General features: G+C 39.5%; 1 protein-coding gene across 1 annotated transcript in view; it reads right to left on the bottom strand.

The window, feature by feature from the left end:
- Window positions 1-849: 849 nt before the first annotated feature.
- Window positions 850-24706, bottom strand: part of LOC128649341 (programmed cell death 1 ligand 2) — a 180589-nt gene continuing 156732 nt past the window's right edge. Inside the window, exon 5 of the mRNA XM_053702555.1 lies at window positions 850-2954. Within this exon, the coding sequence (XP_053558530.1) occupies window positions 2932-2954 (23 nt within the window). The 3' untranslated portion in view covers window positions 850-2931. The remainder of the gene's footprint in view (window positions 2955-24706) is intronic.

Below are 24706 nucleotides of genomic sequence, written 5' to 3'. Positions count from 1 at the left end.
CAGATGGCATTCTGATTGCTTGACACTTATAAACATACACAGACTCCATAAGCCACATGAACCCATTTATGACTATAGTGCCCAGTATGCCCATCATATCTACATATAAACGGCATTCAGATTGTTTAGCAGTGCTGAGGATAGAATCGGATTGCAAAAGTTTTTTTAATTAAATATTGCACAATCCTGTTTTAAAGCCCAGATATGAAGATGGCTGTACTGATAGTGAGAATCACGACAGTGTGAGTGTGACTTAGAAACAAACATTAACTGAAAGACATTGGTACATGTAATTTCTAACTGTTGGCTTCTTGATCTCACTTATCCTGAAGATCTCCTTAGCTGTACGGGATATCACATACTCAATACATGTAAATATGCAAATAAACTTATATATATATATTTGTAAATGTGTGCCTTGGTCACTGCTGACAAACTATACAATACCATGCTAATACATTACTAAATGTCTCCTCTAACCATTTTAAAGTGTTTTGCACATGTGCAACATAATAGCACAATTCCATTATATTCTATTCCCTTCTATTCTATGTGGTCTTGGAATACTTGCAAAGATGCCCAAAAGGCCATTTTTGGTCTTTAGCAAGTGCCTTGAGGTACTGACTTTGAATATCCAGAAATAGTATAGAAAACTGTTGAAAAGTCTTGTGAAAATGGATTGTGATCACCAAGAACTTTCGTCTCCAAGTTAAAAATAGGGATTTTCTCTATGAGCTGAAAACATGATTGTGACTGAGGGAAATAGCCAAAAACGTAAACAAAACCCCCCGAAAAGGCCTCAGCCAATAGATAGAATGGTAGAAATGAGGACTCAACATAGTATTAGTATTTGTTTTTATTATAGATGATTTTTATTAGAGTTTCCATAAGTAATAATACAACCACAGAGTTATTATTTTGGTACATTAATCTGATGGACTATAAAAACCATTACATACAGTAAATAATAATAAAAAACAGTATATATGGTAAATAAACAAGATCTAGACCAAACTGAGACTGTGACTATGTATCCAGGTTTTTAAATTCCTATGGTAAGTTGCATTTGCCCACTGAAAGCTGATATAGCTAAACAATGGTCAAGAGTCAACATTAACTTTCACTCTAAATCACCTGAAATAACATATGAACCTTATTCGGGTAGCCCAATAATTAAATATCTCATGACCATGGAAAAGGGGGGGTGTGTGCCACTGGCCCCTCCAATTCACCAGGCCATCTAGTCCCTGTTTGTGGTAGTATTTAGACTAATAAATAATAAGAGAACATGGAGGTAGACTTACAGGGGCCTATCTATCAAGCTCCGTATGGAGCTTGATGCCCCGTGTTTCTGCAGGCTCGCTAGAAACAGCAGTTATGAAGCAGTGGTCACAAAGACCGCTGCTCCATAACCCTGTCCGCCTTCTCTGAGCAGGCGGACAGACATTGCTGCAATTCAACCCGATCGAGTACGATTGGGTTGATTGACACCCCCCTGCTGGCGGCCCATTGACCACGTGAGCTGCTGGTGCAATGCTGAATACGGCGAGCGTATTGCTCGCCGTATTCAGCGAGGTCTGGCGGACCTGATCCGCACTGTCGGATCAGGTCCGCCAGACTCTCTTAAATAGGGGCCACAGGTTCTCTTTTATAACATTTTCCAAAATGATCAGTACAAAAAAAGGAGATATTTGGGGTGCAGAGAATATTAAGGTGATCATGGAAATCCAATCTAGAACTTTTGTGTAAAAGTAAACCTGTATAAGAAGTTTCAAACAATGACTATCAGTATGAATAACAAGTAATAGGCTTAGTATTTTGGTGTGAGAAAGTTATTCTTTTTGGGGCATGTATTCATAATGTGAGCATTATAGCTGAGAAAATGTATAAGCCATATAGGCATATAGAGGGTATCTTACCAGAAATTTGGAAGCAAATGATAGATACCAAGGAGAATAGTTATGATTGAGGCATGATTATGAACATGTAAGCTCTGTGAGTTGTCCCCTCTAGAACAAAACTGAAATGCAACACAAACCGTTACCGCCAGTATTCTTGGCCATTGGTGAAAACTCTGGGACCACAAAATGAAAAGAAAGAAAAGGCTAGGTGTTTTGTCTGTAAATGGGCATTTTTCAAGCTTGAAAGGGATTTAAAAGAATTGCATTGAACTAGTAATAGGGGATGCACCGAGTAAAGCTCATCTGTTTTTCTCAAAAACATAAATAGTTTACAGTGCCACCCTACCATTTTTCTTTTTGACATTACAAAAAGCAAAATACTTAATCCCTTCAGGGAAGGCTGTTATGTCTACTCTGCTATATAACCTCTTTCCTCACATCTTTTCTAATTTTAGCCAATGCAGTTTTCCTGTTTTAAGGTCTTTGGAATCTATTTACCTTTGATCTTGTTTGATCACTATGGCTTTCTAATGGACGAGCCGTGAGCATCATTCTATATTGTGTGCCTTACATTGCCCTCTTGTTTACCCCACATATAATCTCACACCATGTTTTGCCACATCCATCTCAAGAAAATTGCAAGAATTGTAGCTAACTGTATTCTTCTAATGGTTTTACCACTCAGCTTACAATCATCACTTCAATTTGTTCTAAATTCAGCTTCACCCACTATTCCTTCTCTGCTTCTACGTTCGCTTTCTTAGGGCCGAATGATCAAAAATCTCCAGCATGGAGAAAAATCAAACAATATTTTTTTTAAAGCATTATATTGTAATTTAGGGCTCCCCCCGAACCCTGCATAATGAGATAAACAGCTATGTATTATATATTATATTTATTAAATATATATTTCATTGTTTTTGTATCACATTGTCACATTATAAAGTGCATATATCAACCTACAGGCAGCATAAATATATGTTAAAGTCTATTTTTTTTTAGTTTTTCAGTCCATACAGCAGATTCACCACTAAAGTGGCTCATTATTTTGACCTAAAAGAGAAGTACAAACATATATTAGTACATTTGAATAATATTTATTTACAAGAGCTAAAGTTTTTGTTTTTTATGGATTACAAAAACACTGGAATTGCAGAACTGCCTAATTTTATAGAATACGGCCTGGAAAGGGAATCAATTTAAGTCATTCACTTCTGAGATATTCCCACCCTATGCTAAAACCCTTTTGCACTTACTGCATTTTAACATTAAAGGGACATTAAAGTCAATAATAAATGTTGGAATGCATTCCTGTTTGGGAGGTAGTGAAAACACTATTAAGGAAAGGCCAGCAAAATAAATAATGAAAGTGCATTAAAACTTTTTAAAATGATGTTAACACTTTTGGTAAGAGTGCAAGTGGAGCGAAAAATATAAGCGCTATGTGCACTAACACCGCAAGTCAGACTAGTAGTGCTTTTATTTCTGCACTTAAATTATAATTTGTAAGTATTATTTTTTTATCTCTTGAGCAAGATCTCTAGGGCACACTAACATCTAAATGTCAGATAGCACAGGTGTGCTAAATCTCTAACATAATAGACTTCTATTAGTGTGCACCAGAAAACTCATGTTGGATATTGCTTGAGTGCTAAGCCAAAGATGAACTAAACCTCCACTCAAGTAATGGTTATGGTTTTGTGTTGAAATGTAAGTTTAAAACACTGCACACATACAGACATACACATACATACATACACACATGCATACACACATGCATACACACATACACATACAGACATACACATACATACATACACACATGCATACACACATACACATAAACCTTTGAGCCCTTCCCAGTCCAGCACTTTGTCATATACTATATCCCTTTAAATCAGTGTTAAAACCTTTTTTTTTTCAATAATAAACCTTTATTTGACATTTAAATATGCATAAATATAACTAAATTGCATTATTTAAATAAATTTTTCATGTTATGCATATTGTGTCAATTGTCCAAAAGCGAAAATTTATTCAGCACTATTTTGTGACGTGCAGACGCTTAAAGGGATACTAACCCCACATTTTTCCTTCATGATTCAGATAGAGCATGCAATTTTAAGCAACTTTCTAATTTACTCCTATTATCAATTTTTCTTTGTTCTCATGTTATCTTGATTTGAAAAAGCAGTAATAAAAGGTTAGGAGCCGGCCCATTTTTTAGTTCAGCACCTTGGTAGAGCTGCTGATTGGTTTGCTACATTTAGCCACAAATCAGCAAGTGCTACCCATGTGCTGAACAAAAAATGGTCTGGCTCTAAAGCTTACAGTACTGCTTTTTCAAATCAAGATAGCATGAGAACAAAGAAAAATTGATAATAGGAGTAAATTAGAAAGGTGCTTAAAATCTCATGCTCTATCTGAATTATGAAAGAAAAAAAAAATGGGTTTAGTATCCCTTTAACACTTGACTCATCACTATTAATAAAATTGCTAATTGTGCTGACCTATTCAGATTGTAGGTTTTTGTTAAAATATTCTCTAGTTAAACATTTGTACCTTTCACTTGTAATACTAGCCACTAGGTCTGAGTGCAGGATTTCGCTATAAATTGCATTGCGTTGTACTCTAGCCCTTCATAAGGAATTATATTTTGAATTTAATGTCTATTTAATGCTTCTTTAAATTGTGATGTTCTGTGAAACTAAACTTCTTCTGATAGAGGAATCCAGACAAAAATAAATAAATGATACTTTACAGCACAACCATTCTTAAGAATGAACGGGGAATTGTTTTTTGGATGTATTATAATTTTGAGGTAAATTTTATACATTATACTATTGTAGCACTGTTTAAAATATCATCTGGTTAGATACCAATTATTCCTAAAGTGCCTTTACATGGAGTTCAATGGGGGACTGTGTTTTCTCTATAAATATATATGTATATGCTTTTATACATATATATTTATTTGTTAATATGTGTGTATAAGCATATACATATATATATTTATTGCTGCCCAACGTTGCGCAAAACGCCCTCTGTGCTGCGCTAGGTTGTTTGCCATGGCTGCCGGTATGAAAACGGGGCTCCCATTGGAGCCTATGTAAGCGTGCTCTTGTGAGGCTTGTAATATCAGTGCACATTTACGTGCAATAGTATTACTGAGAGGAGTGCAAATATTTTTATGCAATAAAATGCCTAAACCATTTAAATACCTTGGTCCTGTTGTGGGTACTACAGTAATTACTACACTATATAATAATTCTATGCTCTGTCCAATCAATGTAAGTTACAATTTTTACCGTCTTCCACCACCTTAGCATATATTTTTGTGTACCTAAAACACTAAACAATAATAGATTCAAATGATCTTATAAACTGCTAGAAGTTTTGGTTCAATAAAATAAACAAATACATAATCTTAATTGAGTGGACAAATTTCTCTAATGCTATGTTTTTTTTATTGATAAATGCATCAAACTAACATAATCATTATTCAGCACAACATGTCCTATATCTGTTTATAGACACTTGCCATAATTATACATATACATGTTTGGAATCATTATGCAGCACATTCAGTGTATAGGCACCCATCACCATTATACATGGAAGTATGTTCTGTTTTTTTCCGTGCCCTAAATATCAGTGTATAGGTGCATTCATTTTACATTGCACCATGTTTATTGTGTAAAGATGCCTTGCGTTATAATATAATGCTGTGTATATTAGGGCATAAATGTTCATTACCATCACTACACAGTGATACTTGTCCAAAGTAAGTGTGAGTTGTACTGGACCCCTGGGTAAAACTTGCCAGTACTACACCGCAAGTTAATGTGATCTATTGTAGGGCTTGAACACTTTATACTTATGCAAACATTTATCAAGATGCATTTTCAGCCTATGAGAACTTGTAGTTCAGACTTGCAAGATTGAGTCTGCAACCACAAAATTTAGGAAGCAGTCTCTGCTTCTTATCCTAGGTAGCAGAGATAAATCACCTCAAACTCACATGTTCGGGGTGACAGGCCCTGCTCTCGCACAATTAGTTTTCCAAGAATAGGGGGCAGAATTGAATAACAGAGCTCTTCTAGAGTCTTACGGCTAGATTTAGAGTTTTGTCGGTAAGGACCCGCGTAGCTAACGCCGGCTTTTTTCTGGCCGCACCATAAAAATAACTCTGGTATTGAGAGTCCACATAAAGGCTGCGTTAGGCTCCAAAAAAGGAGCGTAGAGCATATTTAACGCAGCTTCAACTCTCGATACCAGAGTTGCTTACGGACGCGGCCAGCCTCAAAAACGTGCTCATGCACGATTCCCCCATAGGAAACAATGGGGCTGTTTGAGCTGAAAAAAAACCTAACACCTGCAAAAGAGCCGCGTTCAGCTCCTAACGCAGCCCCATTGTTTGCTATGGGGAAACACTTCCTACGTCTGCACCTAACACCCTAACATGTACCCCGAGTCTAAACACCCCTAGCCTTACACTTATTAACCCCTAATCTGCCGCCCCCGCTATCGCTGACCCCTGCATATTATTTTTAACCCCTAATCTGCCGCTCCGTAAACCGCCGCTACTTACATTATCCTTATGTACCCCTAATCTGCTGCCCCTAACACCGCCGACCCCTATATTATATTTATTAACCCCTAATCTGCCCCCCACAACGTCGCCTCCACCTGCCTACACTTATTAACCCCTAATCTGCCGAGAGGACCGCACCGCTACTATAATTAATAATATATTAACCCCTAATCCGCCTCACTAACCCTATAATAAATAGTATTAACCCCTAATCTGCCCTCCCTAACATCGCCGACACCTAACTTCAAACATTAACCCCTAATCTGCCGACCGGAGCTCACCGCTATTCTAATAAATGTATTAACCCCTAAAGCTAAGTCTAACCCTAACACTAACACCCCCCTAACTTAAATATAATTTAAATCTAACGAAATTAATTAACTCTTATTAAATAAATTATTCCTATTTAAAGCTAAATACTTACCTGTAAAATAAATCCTAATATAGCTACAATATAAATTATAATTATATTATAGCTATTTTAGGATTAATATTTATTTCACAGGTGACTTTGTATTTATTTTAACCAGTTACAATAGCTATTAAATAGTTAAGAACTATTTAATAGCTAAAATAGTTAAAATAATTACAAAATTACCTGTAAAATAAATCCTAACCTAAGTTACAATTAAACCTAACACTATACTATCATTAAATTAATTAAATAAAACACCTACAATTACCTACAATTAAACCTAACACTACACTACCAATACATTAATTAAATACAATACCTACAAATAACTACAATGAAATAAACTAACTAAAGTACAAAAAATAAAAAAGAACTAAGTTACAAAAAATAAAAAAATAATTACAAACATAAGAAAAATATTACAACAATTTTAAACTAATTACACCTACTCTAAGCCCCCTAATAAAATAACAAAATAAAATAATAAAATAACAAAATAAAAAATGCCCTACCCTATTCTAAATTACTAAAGTTCAAAGCTCTTTTACCTTACCAGCCCTGAACAGGGCCCTTTGCGGGGCATGCCCCAAGAAGTTCAGCTCTTTTGCCTGTAAAAAAACCCACATACAATACCCCCCCCAACATTACAACCCACCACCCACATACCCCTAATCTAACCCAAACCCCCCTTAAATAAACCTAACACTAAGCCCCTGAAGATCATCCTACCTTGTCTTCACCTCACCGGGTATCACTGATCGGTCCTGGCTCCAAAATCTTCATCCAACCCAAGCGGGGGCTGGCGATCCATCATCCGGTGGCTGAAGAGGTCCAGAAGAGGCTCCAAAGTCTTCATCCTATCCGGGAAGAAGAGTAGATCCGGACCGGCAACCATCATCTTCCAAGCGGCATCTTCTATCTTCATCCGATGAGGACCGGCTCCATCCTGAAGACCTCCACCGCGGACCCATCTTCATCCGGCGACGTCCAACTGAAGAATGACGGTTCCTTTAAGGGACGTCATCCAAGATGGCGTCCCTCGAATTCCGATTGGCTGATAGGATTCTATCAGCCAATCGGAATTAAGGTAGGAATATTCTGATTGGCTGATGGAATCAGCCAATCAGAATCAAGATCAATCCGATTGGCTGATCCAACCAGCCAATCAGATTGAGCTCGCATTCTATTGGCTGATCGGAACAGTGTTAGTGTTAGGGTTAGACTTAGCTTTAGGGGTTAATACATTTATTGGAATAGCGGTGAGCTCCGGTCGGCAGATTAGGGGTTAATGTTTGAAGTTAGGTGTCGGCGATGTTAGGGAGGGCAGATTAGGGGTTAATACTATTTATTTTAGGGTTAGTGAGGCGGATTAGGGGTTAATAACTTTATTATAGTAGCGGTGCGGTCCGCTCTGCAGATTAGGGGTTAATTAGTGTAGGCAGGTGGAGGCGACGTTGAGGGGGGCAGATTAGGGGTTAATAAATATAATATAGGGGTCGGCAGTGTTAGGGGCAGCAGATTAGGGGTACATAAGGATAACTTAAGTAGCGGCGCTTTGCGGTCGGCAGATTATGGGTTAATTATTGTAGGTAGCTGGCTGCGACGTTGTGGGGGGCAGGTTAGGGGTTAATAAATATAATATAGGGGTCGGCGGTGTTAGGGGCAGCAGATTAGGGGTACATAAGGATAACTTAGGTGGCGGTCGGCAGATTAGGGGTTAAAAAGCTTAATCGAGTGGCGGCGATGTGGGGGGGGCCTCGGTTTAGGGGTACATAGGTAGTTTATGGGTGTTAGTGTACTTTAGAGTACAGTAGTAAAGAGCTTTATGAACCGGCGTTAGCCCAGAAAGCTCTTAACTACTGACTTTTTTCTGTGGCTGGAGTTTTGTCATTAGAATTCTAACGCTCACTTCAGACACGACTCTAAATACCGGAGTTAGAAAAATCCCATTGAAAAGATAGGATACGCAATTGACGTAAGGGGATCTGCGGTATGGAAAAGTTGCGGCTGAAAAGTGAGCGTTAGACCCTTTTTTGAGTGACTCCAAATACCGGAGGTAGCCTAAAACCAGCGTTAGGAGCCTCTAACGCTGGTTTTCACGGCTACCGCCAAACTCTAAATCTAGGCCTTAGATTTTGCCCTGTGGTGATACCATGAGGAAAGTCTCTCTGCTTGAGAACTTGTCCACCTGCCGTTTGGTAAATTTTCCTGTTAGACATGATAGCATCAGTCTCGGTATAATGGTGAAAAAGAAAAGGTCATCCGGCATCCAGGTTTGTGTGTTTTATGTATTGTCAAAACTGTTTGATTCACTATGCAGAGCCACCACTGATTTGTTATGTTGTACAAAGCTACCACTCTGGTACGTTATATCATGCAGAAATGAACCGTTATAGCTATTATAGTAATAATAAATCAGATTAACATTGAAAAATTAGATTTGATAACAGAAATCTATTTTCTCCATTATTATAGATAACTAAACTAGAACATTTTGTTAAGAAGCAGTAATGACAGGGTATATTTATTTGGGGGTGAAAGCTGTGGTAAAATGTGTCTTCGCATGTGTAGCAAAAAATCCTACCACCGGCCCTGCCAGGTGCTAGAAGCTCAATGGCTGACAAGCAAAACTCCCACAGCTCTGTTGACAGAGAAGGGCATACCCCATGAGCATAAACAAAAAAAGTGTATTTTTTAATAAAGTAATAGAAAATAGAAGTAAATTGGAAACTTTTTTGAAATTGTATTTTCTATCTGAATCATGTCCCTTTAATGTTAATTTATGACTTCATTAAGGGATTCAGTGGTTCAAATATGTTAATTATAAAATTACTCAAAAAATATTAAGTTATTAATTGTATTCACATCATGAATTGGTATTAGTCATTATACAGTTAAATTAGCCAGTGATCATCCATACTGAATTGTAGGTTCAGCACCCTGGATAGCACTTGCTTATTGGTGGCTATATTTGTCAACCAATAAGCAAACATAACCCAGGTTCTGAATAAAAAATGGTCCGGCTCTTAAGATTTACATTCCTGTTTTTTAAATAAAGGTAGCAAGAGAATGAAGAAAAATTGATAATAGGAGTAAATTAGAAAGCTGCTTAAAATTGCATGCTCTATCTAAATCATTAAAAAAAAAAAAAAAAAAAAAAAAAAAGGGTTTAGTATCTTTTTAACCCCTTAGTGACCAGACCATTTTTCAATGTTCTTACCCTTAAGGACCAGGGCTATTTTTACATTTTTGCGTTGTTTGTGTTTAGCTGTAATTTTCCTCTTACTCATTTACTGTACCCACACATATTATATACCGTTGTTCTCACCATTAAATGTACTTTCTAAAGATACCATTATTTTCATCATATCTTATAATTTACTATAATTTTTTTTTATAAAATATGAAGAAAAAATGGAAAAAAACACACTTTTTCTAACTTTGACCCCCAAAATCTGTTAAACATCTACAACCACCAAAAAACACCCATGCTAAATAGTTTCTAAATTTTGTCCTGAGTTTAGAAATACACAAAGTTTACATGTTCTTTGCTTTTTTTGCAGGTTATAAGGCAATAAGTACAAGTAGCAGTACAAGTAGAAGCTATTTCCAAACCTTTTTTTTTTAAAAAAAATTAGCGATAGTTACATTGGAACACTGATATCTGTCAGGAATCCCTGAATAACACTTCACATATATTTTTTTAGTAGACAACCCAAAGTATGGATCTAGGCCCATTTTGGTATATTTCATGTCACCATTTCACTGCCAAATGCGATCAAATAAAAAAAAATCGTTAACTTTTTTTTCTTTTTAAATTAAATAAACATTTTTTTATGTTGTGTAGCTGCCCCCACCTCAATACCCTGCCCCCCTCCCAGATCCTTTGACCATCATTTATTCCCCCCCTCCCTCTCCCTCCTTCCCATACATTTTGAAATGAACAATTGTAAATGTTGCTCTCTCTGCATCGGTGTGTAAAAAAATGGTATTGCAGGATGTCTCAATATCGAGGCATCAATGCAATACCATGAAAGTGGCTGGAAGCGATCAGGATCGCTTCCACTGCTTGAAACCCCTGAGGACGTACAGGGTATGTCCTTGGTCATTAAGCGATAGTTTTTGTAGGACGTACCCTGTATAAATCAGTCTGCCTCAGTTATGAGGGAATGGTGTCAGTATATGAATAACACCAAAATAAAGGATGTCAGCTGTATGTTTCAAACCAAATATAATTGGTGAAAGGTAACAGACGAGTTGGGGTAACGGGCAATAGCCAATGCTCACTGGGATTTCAAATATTGGAATAGGTTAAAATTGCTATTCACTATTTTAAACCATACTAGGAATATTATTAAATGGACAGCTACATATTACACTGTATTATAAGATAACTCTGTGAGTGTGCAAATTTATCTTGCAATCATATATTGAGTAACCTTATATATTCCTGAATATCTGACTTATTGTACATTGTCAGTAAAAGGGTTCCATATGAGTGATAACAGTAAACCAATAACAAGTGGCCAGTTATTATTGATGAAAAAATGCAGGTATATAACTGGTGTATAAATAAAAAGAGAGAAGCGCTCAACCTGGGAATGAACAATAGCATAATAGCTTGTTCTATGGCTAGTTACCACCCAAGAAGCAGCCTCTTTTTGCTCAACATGTGCCTTTCACAGAGAAGAACTTTCCTAAGCATATCAGTCTGATCCTGACTTCACAGTACAGTCCAGCCCCGAAAAACCAGGCAATCCCTCTCTGAACGAGAGAAACAGCAAAACCCCAGACGAATGTTTCAGCCTATTGTGGGCCTTGTCAGTGAGGTGCAGCCATATCCCTCTAGGCACACTGAGCAACGGGTCCACATCTGGATTCCCGCATCACACTTAGGGAGACTTCCCTAAGTGTCATAACTTGCATAAATAAAAAGAGAGAAGCACTCAACCTGGGAACGAACAATAGCATAATAGCTTGTTCTATGGCTAGTTACCACTCAAGAAGCAGCCTCTTTTTGATCAACATGCGACTTTCACAGAGAAGAACTTTCCTGAAGCATATCAGTCTGATCCTGACTTCACAGTACAGTCCAGCCCCGAAATACCAGGCAATCCCTCTCTGAACGAGAGAAACAGCAAAACCCCAGACTTACATTTCAGCCTATTGTGGGCCTTGTCAGTGAGGTGCAGCCATATCCCTCTAGGCACACTGAACAACGGGTCCACGTCTGGATTCCCGCATCACACTTAGGGAGACCTCCCTAAGTGTCATAACTTGCATAAATAAAAAGAGAGAAGAGCTCAACCTGGGAACGAACAATAGCATACTAGCTTGTTCTATGGCTAATTACCACCCAAGAAGCAGCTTCTTTTTGCTCAACATGTGCCTTTCACAGAGAAGAACTTTCCTGAAGCATATCAGTCTGATCCTGACCTCACAGTACAGTCCAGCCCGAAATACCAGGCAATCCCTCTCTGAACGAGAGAAACAGCAAAACCCCAGACTTACGTTTCAGCCTATTGTGGGCCTCGTCAGTGAGGTGCAGCCATATCCCTCTAGGCACACTGAGCAACGGTCCACATCTGGATTCCCGCATCACACTTAGGGAGACTTCCCTAAGTGTCATAACTTGCATAAATAAAAAGAGAGAAGCGCTCAACCTGGGAACGAACAATAGCATAATAGCTTGTTCTATGGCTAGTTACCACTCAAGAAGCAGCCTCTTTTTGATCAACATGCGCCTTTCACAGAGAAGAACTTTCCTGAAGCATATCAGTCTGATCCTGACTTCACAGTACAGTCCAGCCCCGAAATACCAGGCAATCCCTCTCTGAACGAGAGAAACAACAAAACCCCAGACTTACGTTTCAGCCTATTGTGGGCCTCGTCAGTGAGGTGCAGCCATATCCCTCTAGGCACACTGAGCAACGGTCCACATCTGGATTCCCGCATCACACTTAGGGAGACTTCCCTAAGTGTCATAACTTGCATAAATAAAAAGAGAGAAGCGCTCAACCTGGGAACGAACAATAGCATAATAGCTTGTTCTATGGCTAGTTACCACTCAAGAAGCAGCCTCTTTTTGATCAACATGCGCCTTTCACAGAGAAGAACTTTCCTGAAGCATATCAGTCTGATCCTGACTTCACAGTACAGTCCAGCCCCGAAATACCAGGCAATCCCTCTCTGAACGAGAGAAACAGCAAAACCCCAGACTTATGTTTCAGTCTATTGTGGGCCTCGTCAGTGAGGTGCAGCCATATCCCTCTAGGCACACTGAACATTGGGTCCACGTCTGGATTCCCGCATCACACTTAGGGAGACCTCCCTAAGTGTCATAACTTGCATAAATAAAAAGAGAGAAGAGCTCAACCTGGGAACGAACAATAGCATACTAGCTTGTTCTATGGCTAATTACCACCCAAGAAGCAGCTTATTTTTGCTCAACATGTGCCTTTCACAGAGAAGAACTTTCCTGAAGCATATCAGTCTGATCCTGACCTCACAGTACAGTCCAGCCCGAAATACCAGGCAATCCCTCTCTGAATGAGAGAAACAGCAAAACCCCAGACGTACGTTTCAGCCTATTGTGGGCCTCGTCAGTGAGGTGCAGCCATATCCCTCTAGGCACACTGAGCAATGGGTCCATGTCTGGATTCCCGCATCACACTTAGGGAGACTTCCCTAAGTGTCATAACTTTCATAAATAAAAAGAGAGAAGCGCTCAACCTGGGAACAAACAATAGCATAATAGCTTGCTCTATGGCTAGTTACCACCCAAGAAGCAGCCTCTTTTTGCTCAACATGCACCTTTCACAGAGAAGAACTTTCCTGAAGCATATCAGTCTGATCCTGACTTCACAGTACAGTCCAGCCCCGAAATACCAGGCAATCCCTCTCTGAACGAGAGAAACAGCAAAACCCCAGACTTACGTTTCAGCCTATTGTGGGCCTCGTCAGTGAGGTGCAGCCATATCCCTCTAGGCACACTGAGCAACGGGTCCACATCTGGATTCCCGCATCACACTTAGGGAGACTTCCCTAAGTGTCATAACTTGCATAAATAAAAAGAGAGAAGCGCTCAACCTGGGAACGAACAATAGCATAATAGCTTGTTCTATGGCTAGTTACCACTCAAGAAGCAGCCTCTTTTTGATCAACATGCGCCTTTCACAGAGAAGAACTTTCCTGAAGCATATCAGTCTGATCCTGACTTCACAGTACAGTCCAGCCCCGAAATACCAGGCAATCCCTCTCTGAACGAGAGAAACAGCAAAACCCCAGACTTACATTTCAGCCTATTGTGGGCCTTGTCAGTGAGGTGCAGCCATATCCCTCTAGGCACACTGAACAACGGGTCCACGTCTGGATTCCCGCATCACACTTAGGGAGACCTCCCTAAGTGTCATAACTTGCATAAATAAAAAGAGAGAAGAGCTCAACCTGGGAACGAACAATAGCATACTAGCTTGTTCTATGGCTAATTACCACCCAAGAAGCAGCTTCTTTTTGCTCAACATGTGCCTTTCACAGAGAAGAACTTTCCTGAAGCATATCAGTCTGATCCTGACCTCACAGTACAGTCCAGCCCGAAATACCAGGCAATCCCTCTCTGAACGAGAGAAACAGCAAAACCCCAGACTTACGTTTCAGCCTATTGTGGGCCTCGTCAGTGAGGAGCAGCCATATCCCTCTAGGCACACTGAGCAACGGTCCACATCTGGATTCCCGCATCACACTTAGGGAGACTTCCCTAAGTGTCATAACTTGCATAAATAAAAAGAGAGAAGCGCTCAACCTGGGAACGAACAATAGCATAATAGCTTGTTCTATGGCTAGTTACCACTCAAGAAGCAGCCTCTTTTTGATCAACATGCGCCTTTCACAGAGAAGAACTTTCCTGAAGCATATCAGTCTGATCCTGACTTCACAGTACAGTCCAGCCCCGAAATACCAGGCAATCCCTCTCTGAACGAGAGAAACAACAAAACCCCAGACTTACGTTTCAGCCTATTGTGGGCCTCGTCAGTGAGGTGCAGCCATATCCCTCTAGGCACACTGAGCAACGGTCCACATCTGGATTCCCGCATCACACTTAGGGAGACTTCCCTAAGTGTCATAACTTGCATAAATAAAAAGAGAGAAGCGCTCAACCTGGGAACGAACAATAGCATAATAGCTTGTTCTATGGCTAGTTACCACTCAAGAAGCAGCCTCTTTTTGATCAACATGCGCCTTTCACAGAGAAGAACTTTCCTGAAGCATATCAGTCTGATCCTGACTTCACAGTACAGTCCAGCCCCGAAATACCAGGCAATCCCTCTCTGAACGAGAGAAACAGCAAAACCCCAGACTTATGTTTCAGTCTATTGTGGGCCTCGTCAGTGAGGTGCAGCCATATCCCTCTAGGCACACTGAACATTGGGTCCACGTCTGGATTCCCGCATCACACTTAGGGAGACCTCCCTAAGTGTCATAACTTGCATAAATAAAAAGAGAGAAGAGCTCAACCTGGGAACGAACAATAGCATACTAGCTTGTTCTATGGCTAATTACCACCCAAGAAGCAGCTTATTTTTGCTCAACATGTGCCTTTCACAGAGAAGAACTTTCCTGAAGCATATCAGTCTGATCCTGACCTCACAGTACAGTCCAGCCCGAAATACCAGGCAATCCCTCTCTGAATGAGAGAAACAGCAAAACCCCAGACGTACGTTTCAGCCTATTGTGGGCCTCGTCAGTGAGGTGCAGCCATATCCCTCTAGGCACACTGAGCAATGGGTCCATGTCTGGATTCCCGCATCACACTTAGGGAGACTTCCCTAAGTGTCATAACTTTCATAAATAAAAAGAGAGAAGCGCTCAACCTGGGAACAAACAATAGCATAATAGCTTGCTCTATGGCTAGTTACCACCCAAGAAGCAGCCTCTTTTTGCTCAACATGCACCTTTCACAGAGAAGAACTTTCCTGAAGCATATCAGTCTGATCCTGACTTCACAGTACAGTCCAGCCCCGAAATACCAGACAATCCCTCTCTGAACGAGAGAAACAGCAAAACCCCAGACTTACGTTTCAGCCTATTGTGGGCCTCGTCAGTGAGGTGCAGCCATATCCCTCTAGGCACACTGAGCAACGGGTCCACATCTGGATTCCCGCATCACACTTAGGGAGACTTCCCTAAGTGTCATAACTTGCATAAATAAAAAGAGAGAAGCGCTCAACCTGGGAACGAACAATAGCATAATAGCTTGTTCTATGGCTAGTTACCACTCAAGAAGCAGCCTCTTTTTGATCAACATGCGCCTTTCACAGAGAAGAACTTTCCTGAAGCATATCAGTCTGATCCTGACTTCACAGTACAGTCCAGCCCCGAAATACCAGGCAATCCCTCTCTGAACGAGAGAAACAGCAAAACCCCAGACTTACATTTCAGCCTATTGTGGGCCTTGTCAGTGAGGTGCAGCCATATCCCTCTAGGCACACTGAACAACGGGTCCACGTCTGGATTCCCGCATCACACTTAGGGAGACCTCCCTAAGTGTCATAACTTGCATAAATAAAAAGAGAGAAGAGCTCAACCTGGGAACGAACAATAGCATACTAGCTTGTTCTATGGCTAATTACCACCCAAGAAGCAGCTTCTTTTTGCTCAACATGTGCCTTTCACAGAGAAGAACTTTCCTGAAGCATATCAGTCTGATCCTGACCTCACAGTACAGTCCAGCCCGAAATACCAGGCAATCCCTCTCTGAACGAGAGAAACAGCAAAACCCCAGACTTACGTTTCAGCCTATTGTGGGCCTCGTCAGTGAGGAGCAGCCATATCCCTCTAGGCACACTGAGCAACGGTCCACATCTGGATTCCCGCATCACACTTAGGGAGACTTCCCTAAGTGTCATAACTTGCATAAATAAAAAGAGAGAAGCGCTCAACCTGGGAACGAACAATAGCATAATAGCTTGTTCTATGGCTAGTTACCACTCAAGAAGCAGCCTCTTTTTGATCAACATGCGCCTTTCACAGAGAAGAACTTTCCTGAAGCATATCAGTCTGATCCTGACTTCACAGTACAGTCCAGCCCCGAAATACCAGGCAATCCCTCTCTGAACGAGAGAAACAACAAAACCCCAGACTTACGTTTCAGCCTATTGTGGGCCTCGTCAGTGAGGTGCAGCCATATCCCTCTAGGCACACTGAGCAACGGTCCACATCTGGATTCCCGCATCACACTTAGGGAGACTTCCCTAAGTGTCATAACTTGCATAAATAAAAAGAGAGAAGCGCTCAACCTGGGAACGAACAATAGCATAATAGCTTGTTCTATGGCTAGTTACCACTCAAGAAGCAGCCTCTTTTTGATCAACATGCGCCTTTCACAGAGAAGAACTTTCCTGAAGCATATCAGTCTGATCCTGACTTCACAGTACAGTCCAGCCCCGAAATACCAGGCAATCCCTCTCTGAACGAGAGAAACAGCAAAACCCCAGACTTATGTTTCAGTCTATTGTGGGCCTCGTCAGTGAGGTGCAGCCATATCCCTCTAGGCACACTGAACATTGGGTCCACGTCTGGATTCCCGCATCACACTTAGGGAGACCTCCCTAAGTGTCATAACTTGCATAAATAAAAAGAGAGAAGAGCTCAACCTGGGAACGAACAATAGCATACTAGCTTGTTCTATGGCTAATTTCCACCCAAGAAGCAGCTTCTTTTTGCTCAACATGTGCCTTTCACAGAGAAGAACTTTCCTGAAGCATATCAGTCTGATCCTGACCTCACAGTACAGTCCAGCCCGAAATACCAGGCAATCCCTCTCTGAATGAGAGAAACAGCAAAACCCCAGACGTACGTTTCAGCCTATTGTGGGCCTTGTCAGTGAGGTGCAGCCATATCCCTCTAGGCACACTGAGCAATGGGTCCATGTCTGGATTCCCGCATCACACTTAGGGAGACTTCCCTAAGTGTCATAACTTTCATAAATAAACAGAGAGAAGCGCTCAACCTGGGAACAAACAATAGCATAATAGCTTGCTCTATGGCTAGTTACCACCCAAGAAGCAGCCTCTTTTTGCTCAACATGCACCTTTCACAGAGAAGAACTTTCCTGAAGCATATCAGTCTGATCCTGACTTCACAGTACAGTCCAGCCCCGAAATACCAGGCAATCCCTCTCTGAACGAGAGAAACAGCAAAACCCCAGACTTACGTTTCAGCCTATTGTGGGCCTCGTCAGTGAGGTGCAGCCATATCCCTCTAGGCACACTGAGCAACGGGTCCACATCTGGATTCCCGCATCACACTTAGGGAGACTTCCCTAAGTGTCATAACTTGCATAAATAAAAAGAGAGAAGCGCTCAACCTGGGAACGAACAATAGCATAATAGCTTGTTCTATGGCTAGTTACCACTCAAGAAGCAGCCTCTTTTTGATCAACATGCGCCTTTCACAGAGAAGAACTTTCCTGAAGCATATCAGTCTGATCCTGACTTCACAGTACAGTCCAGCCCCGAAATACCAGGCAATCCCTATCTGAACGAGAGAAACAGCAAAACCCCAGACTTACGTTTCAGCCTATTGTGGGCCTCGTCAGTGAGGTGCAGCCATATCCCTCTAGGCACACTGAACAACGGGTCCACGCCTGGATTCCCGCATCACACTTAGGGAGACCTCCCTAAGTGTCATAACTTGCATAAATAAAAAGAGAGAAGAGCTCAACCTGGGAATGAACAATAGCATACTAGCTTGTTATATGGCTAATTACCTCCCAAGAAGCAGCTTCTTTTTGCTCAACATGTGCCTTTCACAGAGAAGAACTTTCCTGAAGCATATCAGTCTGATCCTGACCTCACAGTACAGTCCAGCCCGAAATACCAGGCAATCCCTCTCTGAACGAGAGAAACAGCAAAACCCCAGACGTACGTTTCAGCCTATTGTGGGCCTCATCAGTGAGGTGCAGCCATATCCCTCTAGGCACACTGAGCAACGGGTCCATGTCTGGATTCCCGCATCACACTTAGGGAGACTTCCCTAAGTGTCATAACTTTCATAAATAAAAAGAGAGAAGCGCTCAACCTGGGAACAAACAATAGCATAATAGCTTGCTCTATGGCTAGTTACCACCCAAGAAGCAGCCTCTTTTTGCTCAACATGTGCCTTTCACAGAGAAGAACTTTCCTGAAGCATATCAGTCTGATCCTGACTTCACAGTACAGTCCAGCCCCGAAATACCAGGCAATCCCTCTCTGAACGAGAGAAACAGCAAAACCCCAGACTTACGTTTCAGCCTATTGTGGGCCTCGTCAGTGAGGTGCAGCTATATCCCTCTAGGCACACTGAGCAACGGGTCCACGTCTGGATTCCTGCATCACACTTAGAGAGACTTCCCTAAGTGTCATAACTTGCATAAATAAAAAGAGAGAAGCGCTCAACCTGGGAACGAACAATAGCATAATAGCTTGTTCTATGGCTAATTACCACCCAAGAAGCAGCCTCTTTTTGCTAAACATGTGCCTTTCATAGAGAAGAACATTCTTGAAGTATTTCAGTCTGATCCTGACTTCACAGTACAGTCCAGCCCTGAAATACCAGGCAATCCCTTTCTGAACAAGAAACAGCAAAACCCCCGATGTACGTTTCAGCCTATAGTGGGCCTCGTCAGTGAGGTGCAGCCATATTCTTTTAGGCACACTGAGCAACGGGTCCACATCGTGATTCCCGCATCACACTTAGGGAGACTTCCCTAAGTGTCATAACTTGCATAAATAAAAAGAGAGAAGCGGTCAACCTGGGAACAAACAATAGCATAATAGCTTGTTCTATGGCTAGTTACCACCCAAGAAGCAGCCTCTTTTTACTCAACATGCGCCTTTCACAGAGAAGAACTTTCCTGAAGCATATCAGTCTGATCCTGACTTCACAGTACAGTACAGCCCCGAAATACCTATTATCTTGCAATCATATATTAAGTAACCTTATATATTTCTGAATATCTGACTTATGGTACATTGTCAGTAAAAGGGTTCCATATGAGTGATAATAGTAAACCAATAACAAGTGGCCAGTTATTATTGATGAAAAAATGCAGGTATATAACTGGTGTAGCTGATATTTAATAAATAGCTTTAATACTATTTATAATTCGTTAGTTAGTAACGTAATTCGCACTTATCTCTATCATATAGCATATTTTATTCAGCTGTTATATGTCTTGCTATTGCTATGACTTAAGTTATAACAGTCATTAATAGAATTATATCACAGAAATGTACTATGTTCTAAACACAGTGCTAATCAGGCAGTAACATAAAAGATCTATAACTTCTATAGCAGTTGCAGCCCACAATATTAGTATGATACTAAGCAAATTATGTATCAGTATTAAGTCAATGCCAAAATCAGTAGGGGGTATAATTCGTTAGTAACATGATTTTCACTTGTCTCTATCAAATGGAATACAATATTGAGCTAATATTTGTCAAACTATTGAAATGGATTAAGTTGTAATAATTATATATACAAATTGTATCACTGTAATTGGTTATATTCAAAAGGAAGTGCTAGTCAGACAGCAACATGTGTGATCCGTTGCGATACAACTTCAATAGCAGTCATAACCCATATCAACAGTTTAGGAGCAGCCATTACTTTCTCTTTACAGCGGCTCTGTTTAGATATAAGTATAATGTGCTGAATATTGTGACAGAGCAGGGCTGTCCGTGTATGAACATGCTCTGTGTCTATTATTCCCACATCCGTAGTGTATAATCAACTCTTGCGCTTCCTAATACAAATACTTTATTTAGCTAGATACAGTGATAGGATAACGTAGTGGTTAAAACTTAAAGGGCTACTAAACCCAAAATCTTTCTTTCATGATTCAGATAGAGGATAGAAATTTAAACAACATTACAATTTACTTCCATTATTTATTTTGCTTCATTTTTTAAATATCCTTAGTTGAAGAAAAAGCAATGCACATGGTGAGCCAATCACACAAGGCTTCTATGTGCAGCAACCAATCAGCAGCTAGTGAGCATATCTAGATATGCTTTTCATCAAAGAATATCAAGAGAATAAAACAAATGAGATAATATAAGTAAATTAGAAAGATGTTTAAAATTGCATTCTCTTTCTAAATCATAAAAGAAAAAATGTGGGTGGCATGTCCCTTTAATGACGTTCAATCTACTGTGATATTAAATCACTATCGATCTGGCAATGGCTTAAACCATAATGGTTATTTGATAAGATTATATCTCAGTGATATTCTTTAAGTAATTGAAGTGTTTCAAATATAGATTAGATTATGGCTATGTTGTTCTTTAGTGAATATCAACAAAGTAGTACAAATCGGATAGGAGCATGTAAGCTCTGTGGCGATATAACATATATAGCAGTTACAACCCAAATCAGCAGTCTAAAGTAAGCCATTACATATTTGAATACAGCTGCTCCATTTTGGGTGAAATAGTAGTACGGTAATAATAGTGGCAGAGTAAGAATGTCCGTATATGAACGCGCTCAGTAGCGTTTATTCCTAAATAAAGTCTGAGGTTAACTTAGAAATAAACTACCCAGCTTTGATTCTCTTGTGCATATAGGTGAACATAAAATATATATTGCTTTAGACCATAATTTTAAAAATGAGGATCCCAAGTATCCTCCAACAGACTCCCTAATATGTTTTGCGGTAGACGCTTTATCAAAGGCGGAGCCACCGCCTCGAGTTCCTAAATTTATACAGGGCGAAAGATTGTGATTGGAGCATCAGGAAGCAAATTGGATTGGCTTGGAAGGTTATCAATTAACAAAGGAAATATACTTGGTGGTGGGTGATAAAAAGAAGAGACATATAAATAAACTAGTTAATGGTATATTAAAATACGTGTGTATATATGAAATAAAGAAAACGGGAGGGATAGAATGAGTTGGATATGTCAGTGATTACTATAATTAATGTAACACAAATTGGGTGTAGGTGATAAATCAACTCAGGAAATACGTGATGGGAAGGTAATATGTTTAAGTCACAACGCCTAGTGTTATGCTGATTCAGTAAGTGTTGTGCACTAAAATTATTAGGATGTGAATATGACATTCTAAAGTTCTGTGTTGGGAGTACTCAAGTGAAACACACAAAAGCGATAGAGAGGTGAATTGATAGTGAATGTAGTGATCATTAAGAAAAATGAAAACTGAATAAGATTGAAATAAATATTAGGGAGCTAGGTGTGAGATAATGGTTCACAATGGGATGTCTTAAGTGCAAAATAAAATAGTGATATATTACTATCTATTTCGGAGGAAATGTAAACCAAAATATCTTAGTAAGTTAGCTTGTCATATGCTAAGATGTTAATGTATTTCATATTCAGCCAATTGTAACTTTAGATATGTTAGAATGTAATACTGTATTAGGTATACTTATTGCATATTTATACTACGAAGATTTTTATTCCAGAAAACAGTTATAGTTGTTCTGTTCATTCATGCCTTTTGGATAAACACTATTAAGGAGATAAATCCATCTACATTCAGCCCTAAGTAGGGCTTGTTCAAGATTGCCTTCTCTGATTCCAAGTGAGATTTCTCTAAGCCAATACATTTGAGATTCTTGGAATTGGATTGATGGAATTGCAGAAAATGTGTGGCTTCTGTCGTGAGAGTTTTACCATCCTCTCTGTCTTTTTTTGAATTTTTAATATTTTTTAGGCGTTCTTGTAGCCTTTTTATGAGTTTTCTACTCGTCATCCCTACATAAAACCTGTTGCAATCACTATAACCACAGCAACTCTGCACTGCAGTTTGAGATGGAGTTCACCCGACTAAGTCATATTGCTGTTTGATGCTATTGTCACAGAGTTTAACAGCATTAGAGGAGGGACTGTTGAAAATAATAAGCAATATCTGTCTCTGTTTATTGCAGTGCCTTGTGAGGTCTGAATGGGTTAATTTGTATGCGGGCATTATTAGTCAGGAGAGGCCAGTCTGGTTAATGGGGCTATAAAATGTAGCTAGTTCTGAGTGTGTGTCTGTTTATTTATTTCTAAATTTAATCTTTTTCTATCCTTGTTTAAATTCTTGCATTCCAGCTAGTATCAGTAAACACAAAAGTCTTGTTTATCCTGATAGGCCAAATATATGAATGTATCTAAACAACTCATTGTAAACATTGGGAATGTGTCATAAAAGGAGACACTAGTTCATCCCTGACCTTTGCCTTTCTTTCTTGATATATGGTCAAACACAGTAAAACCTACAATTCTGACCTGTAGAGCTGTTATTTACTTATGTTGTAACCATATTTGTTAAAACCCTTGCATTTTTTAGTTAGCTAATCATGAACTGTAAATAGCCTAGCTGTGAAATGTATAAATACCTGGGAAGGGGACTGACCCCCCCAGAGAAAACTTTGTATTGTTTCTCTCCATACTGCAGCGTGTAATCAATAAACAAACTCTTTTTAAACCTGTCTTGGTCTGAAGAAGTTATTCAGTCCAGGGTGAGTATATCACCAACACATATCAGAGTATAGATTACACTTTCTGTGGAACAACTAATGTGTTTCTTCATTTTTTGCCATTGTCCAAATCTATCTCTAACTTTCTTTGTTTTGAGCATGTGTGAACACTTTGAGCATGTTCCACATGGATGGGAACCCGGATTAAAAGCTGTAATTGTTTTGTGTACTGTATAGTGGCTACTGGTCAGCATATTTTTCAGATTACTGGATCTCCTGTATCCAACAGGTATTGTTTTACCCAGTACAGTTTGTAAATCTGAATCTGACAGTAATACGTTCCTGTGTTTTTTTTAGGATATTAAGTATTTAATTAATTTGAGGATTGTAGGTCAGTATCACTCTGGTTTTGTTATCCACTTTTTTAGTTGTTTTCTTCTGTAATAATGATTGTTGGTTTGTGTTAGAGGCTCGTGATTTTGCTTTTTTAATAATGTACTTCTATTATCAAATTGTCTGTTTTCTTGTTATCCTTTGTTGAAAAGCAGTAAGGTAAGTCCTGGATTGTGCACGTGCCTGCAGCACTTTATGGCAGCAGCTTTGCAATAATGTTATACATTAGGAAGAGCACTAGATTGCAGCACTATTTCCTGTCATGTAGGGCTGCAGATGCGCATGCTACCTATCTGGATATCTCTTTAACAAACAATAACATGAGAACAAAGCACATTTGTTAATAGAAGTAAATTGTAAACTTTTTTTAAATTGTATTTTTTTTATCTGAATCATGTCCCTTTAATGTTAATTTATGACTTAATTAAGGTATTCACTGGTTCAAATATGTTAATTATAAAATGACTCAAGCAAATATTAAATTATTAATTGTATTGACATCATGAATTGATATTAGTCATTATACAGTCATATTAGCCAGTGATCATCAATACTGAATTCACAAGCCGGCATGTTTTACTTACACTTTGCTGTATATCTGAGACTGTAAGACAAATCAGAAATATTTTATACTCCTTATAGTTTCTTAATTTTTTTCTAAATCTAAAAACAATTCTTCTTATGGAGTGGAATGACTGACAAAACAAAGAATAAAAACACCCAGGTTGCTACAAAATAATATTAGTAATAATAATAATATCTCTTGGTAACTCACTGCAACATTACAGCTCAACATCTGCAGAATTCATAAAGATATTTTTTTTACCAGCCCATCATCACAGCCACAAGTTGCAAGTTAAGCTTCATTATAAAAACGTTTTATGCTTGCCTCGTAAATAAATGCCTTACATGGTGGTAAGAGTCCATGATCCATTACT

The sequence above is a fragment of the Bombina bombina genome, chromosome 2, assembly GCF_027579735.1.
Source record: "Bombina bombina isolate aBomBom1 chromosome 2, aBomBom1.pri, whole genome shotgun sequence".
In the NCBI taxonomy this organism is placed as follows: Eukaryota; Metazoa; Chordata; class Amphibia; order Anura; family Bombinatoridae; genus Bombina; species Bombina bombina.
The sequence above is the reverse complement of the archived record's forward strand: the minus strand, read 5'-3'. Positions and strand labels throughout refer to the sequence as shown.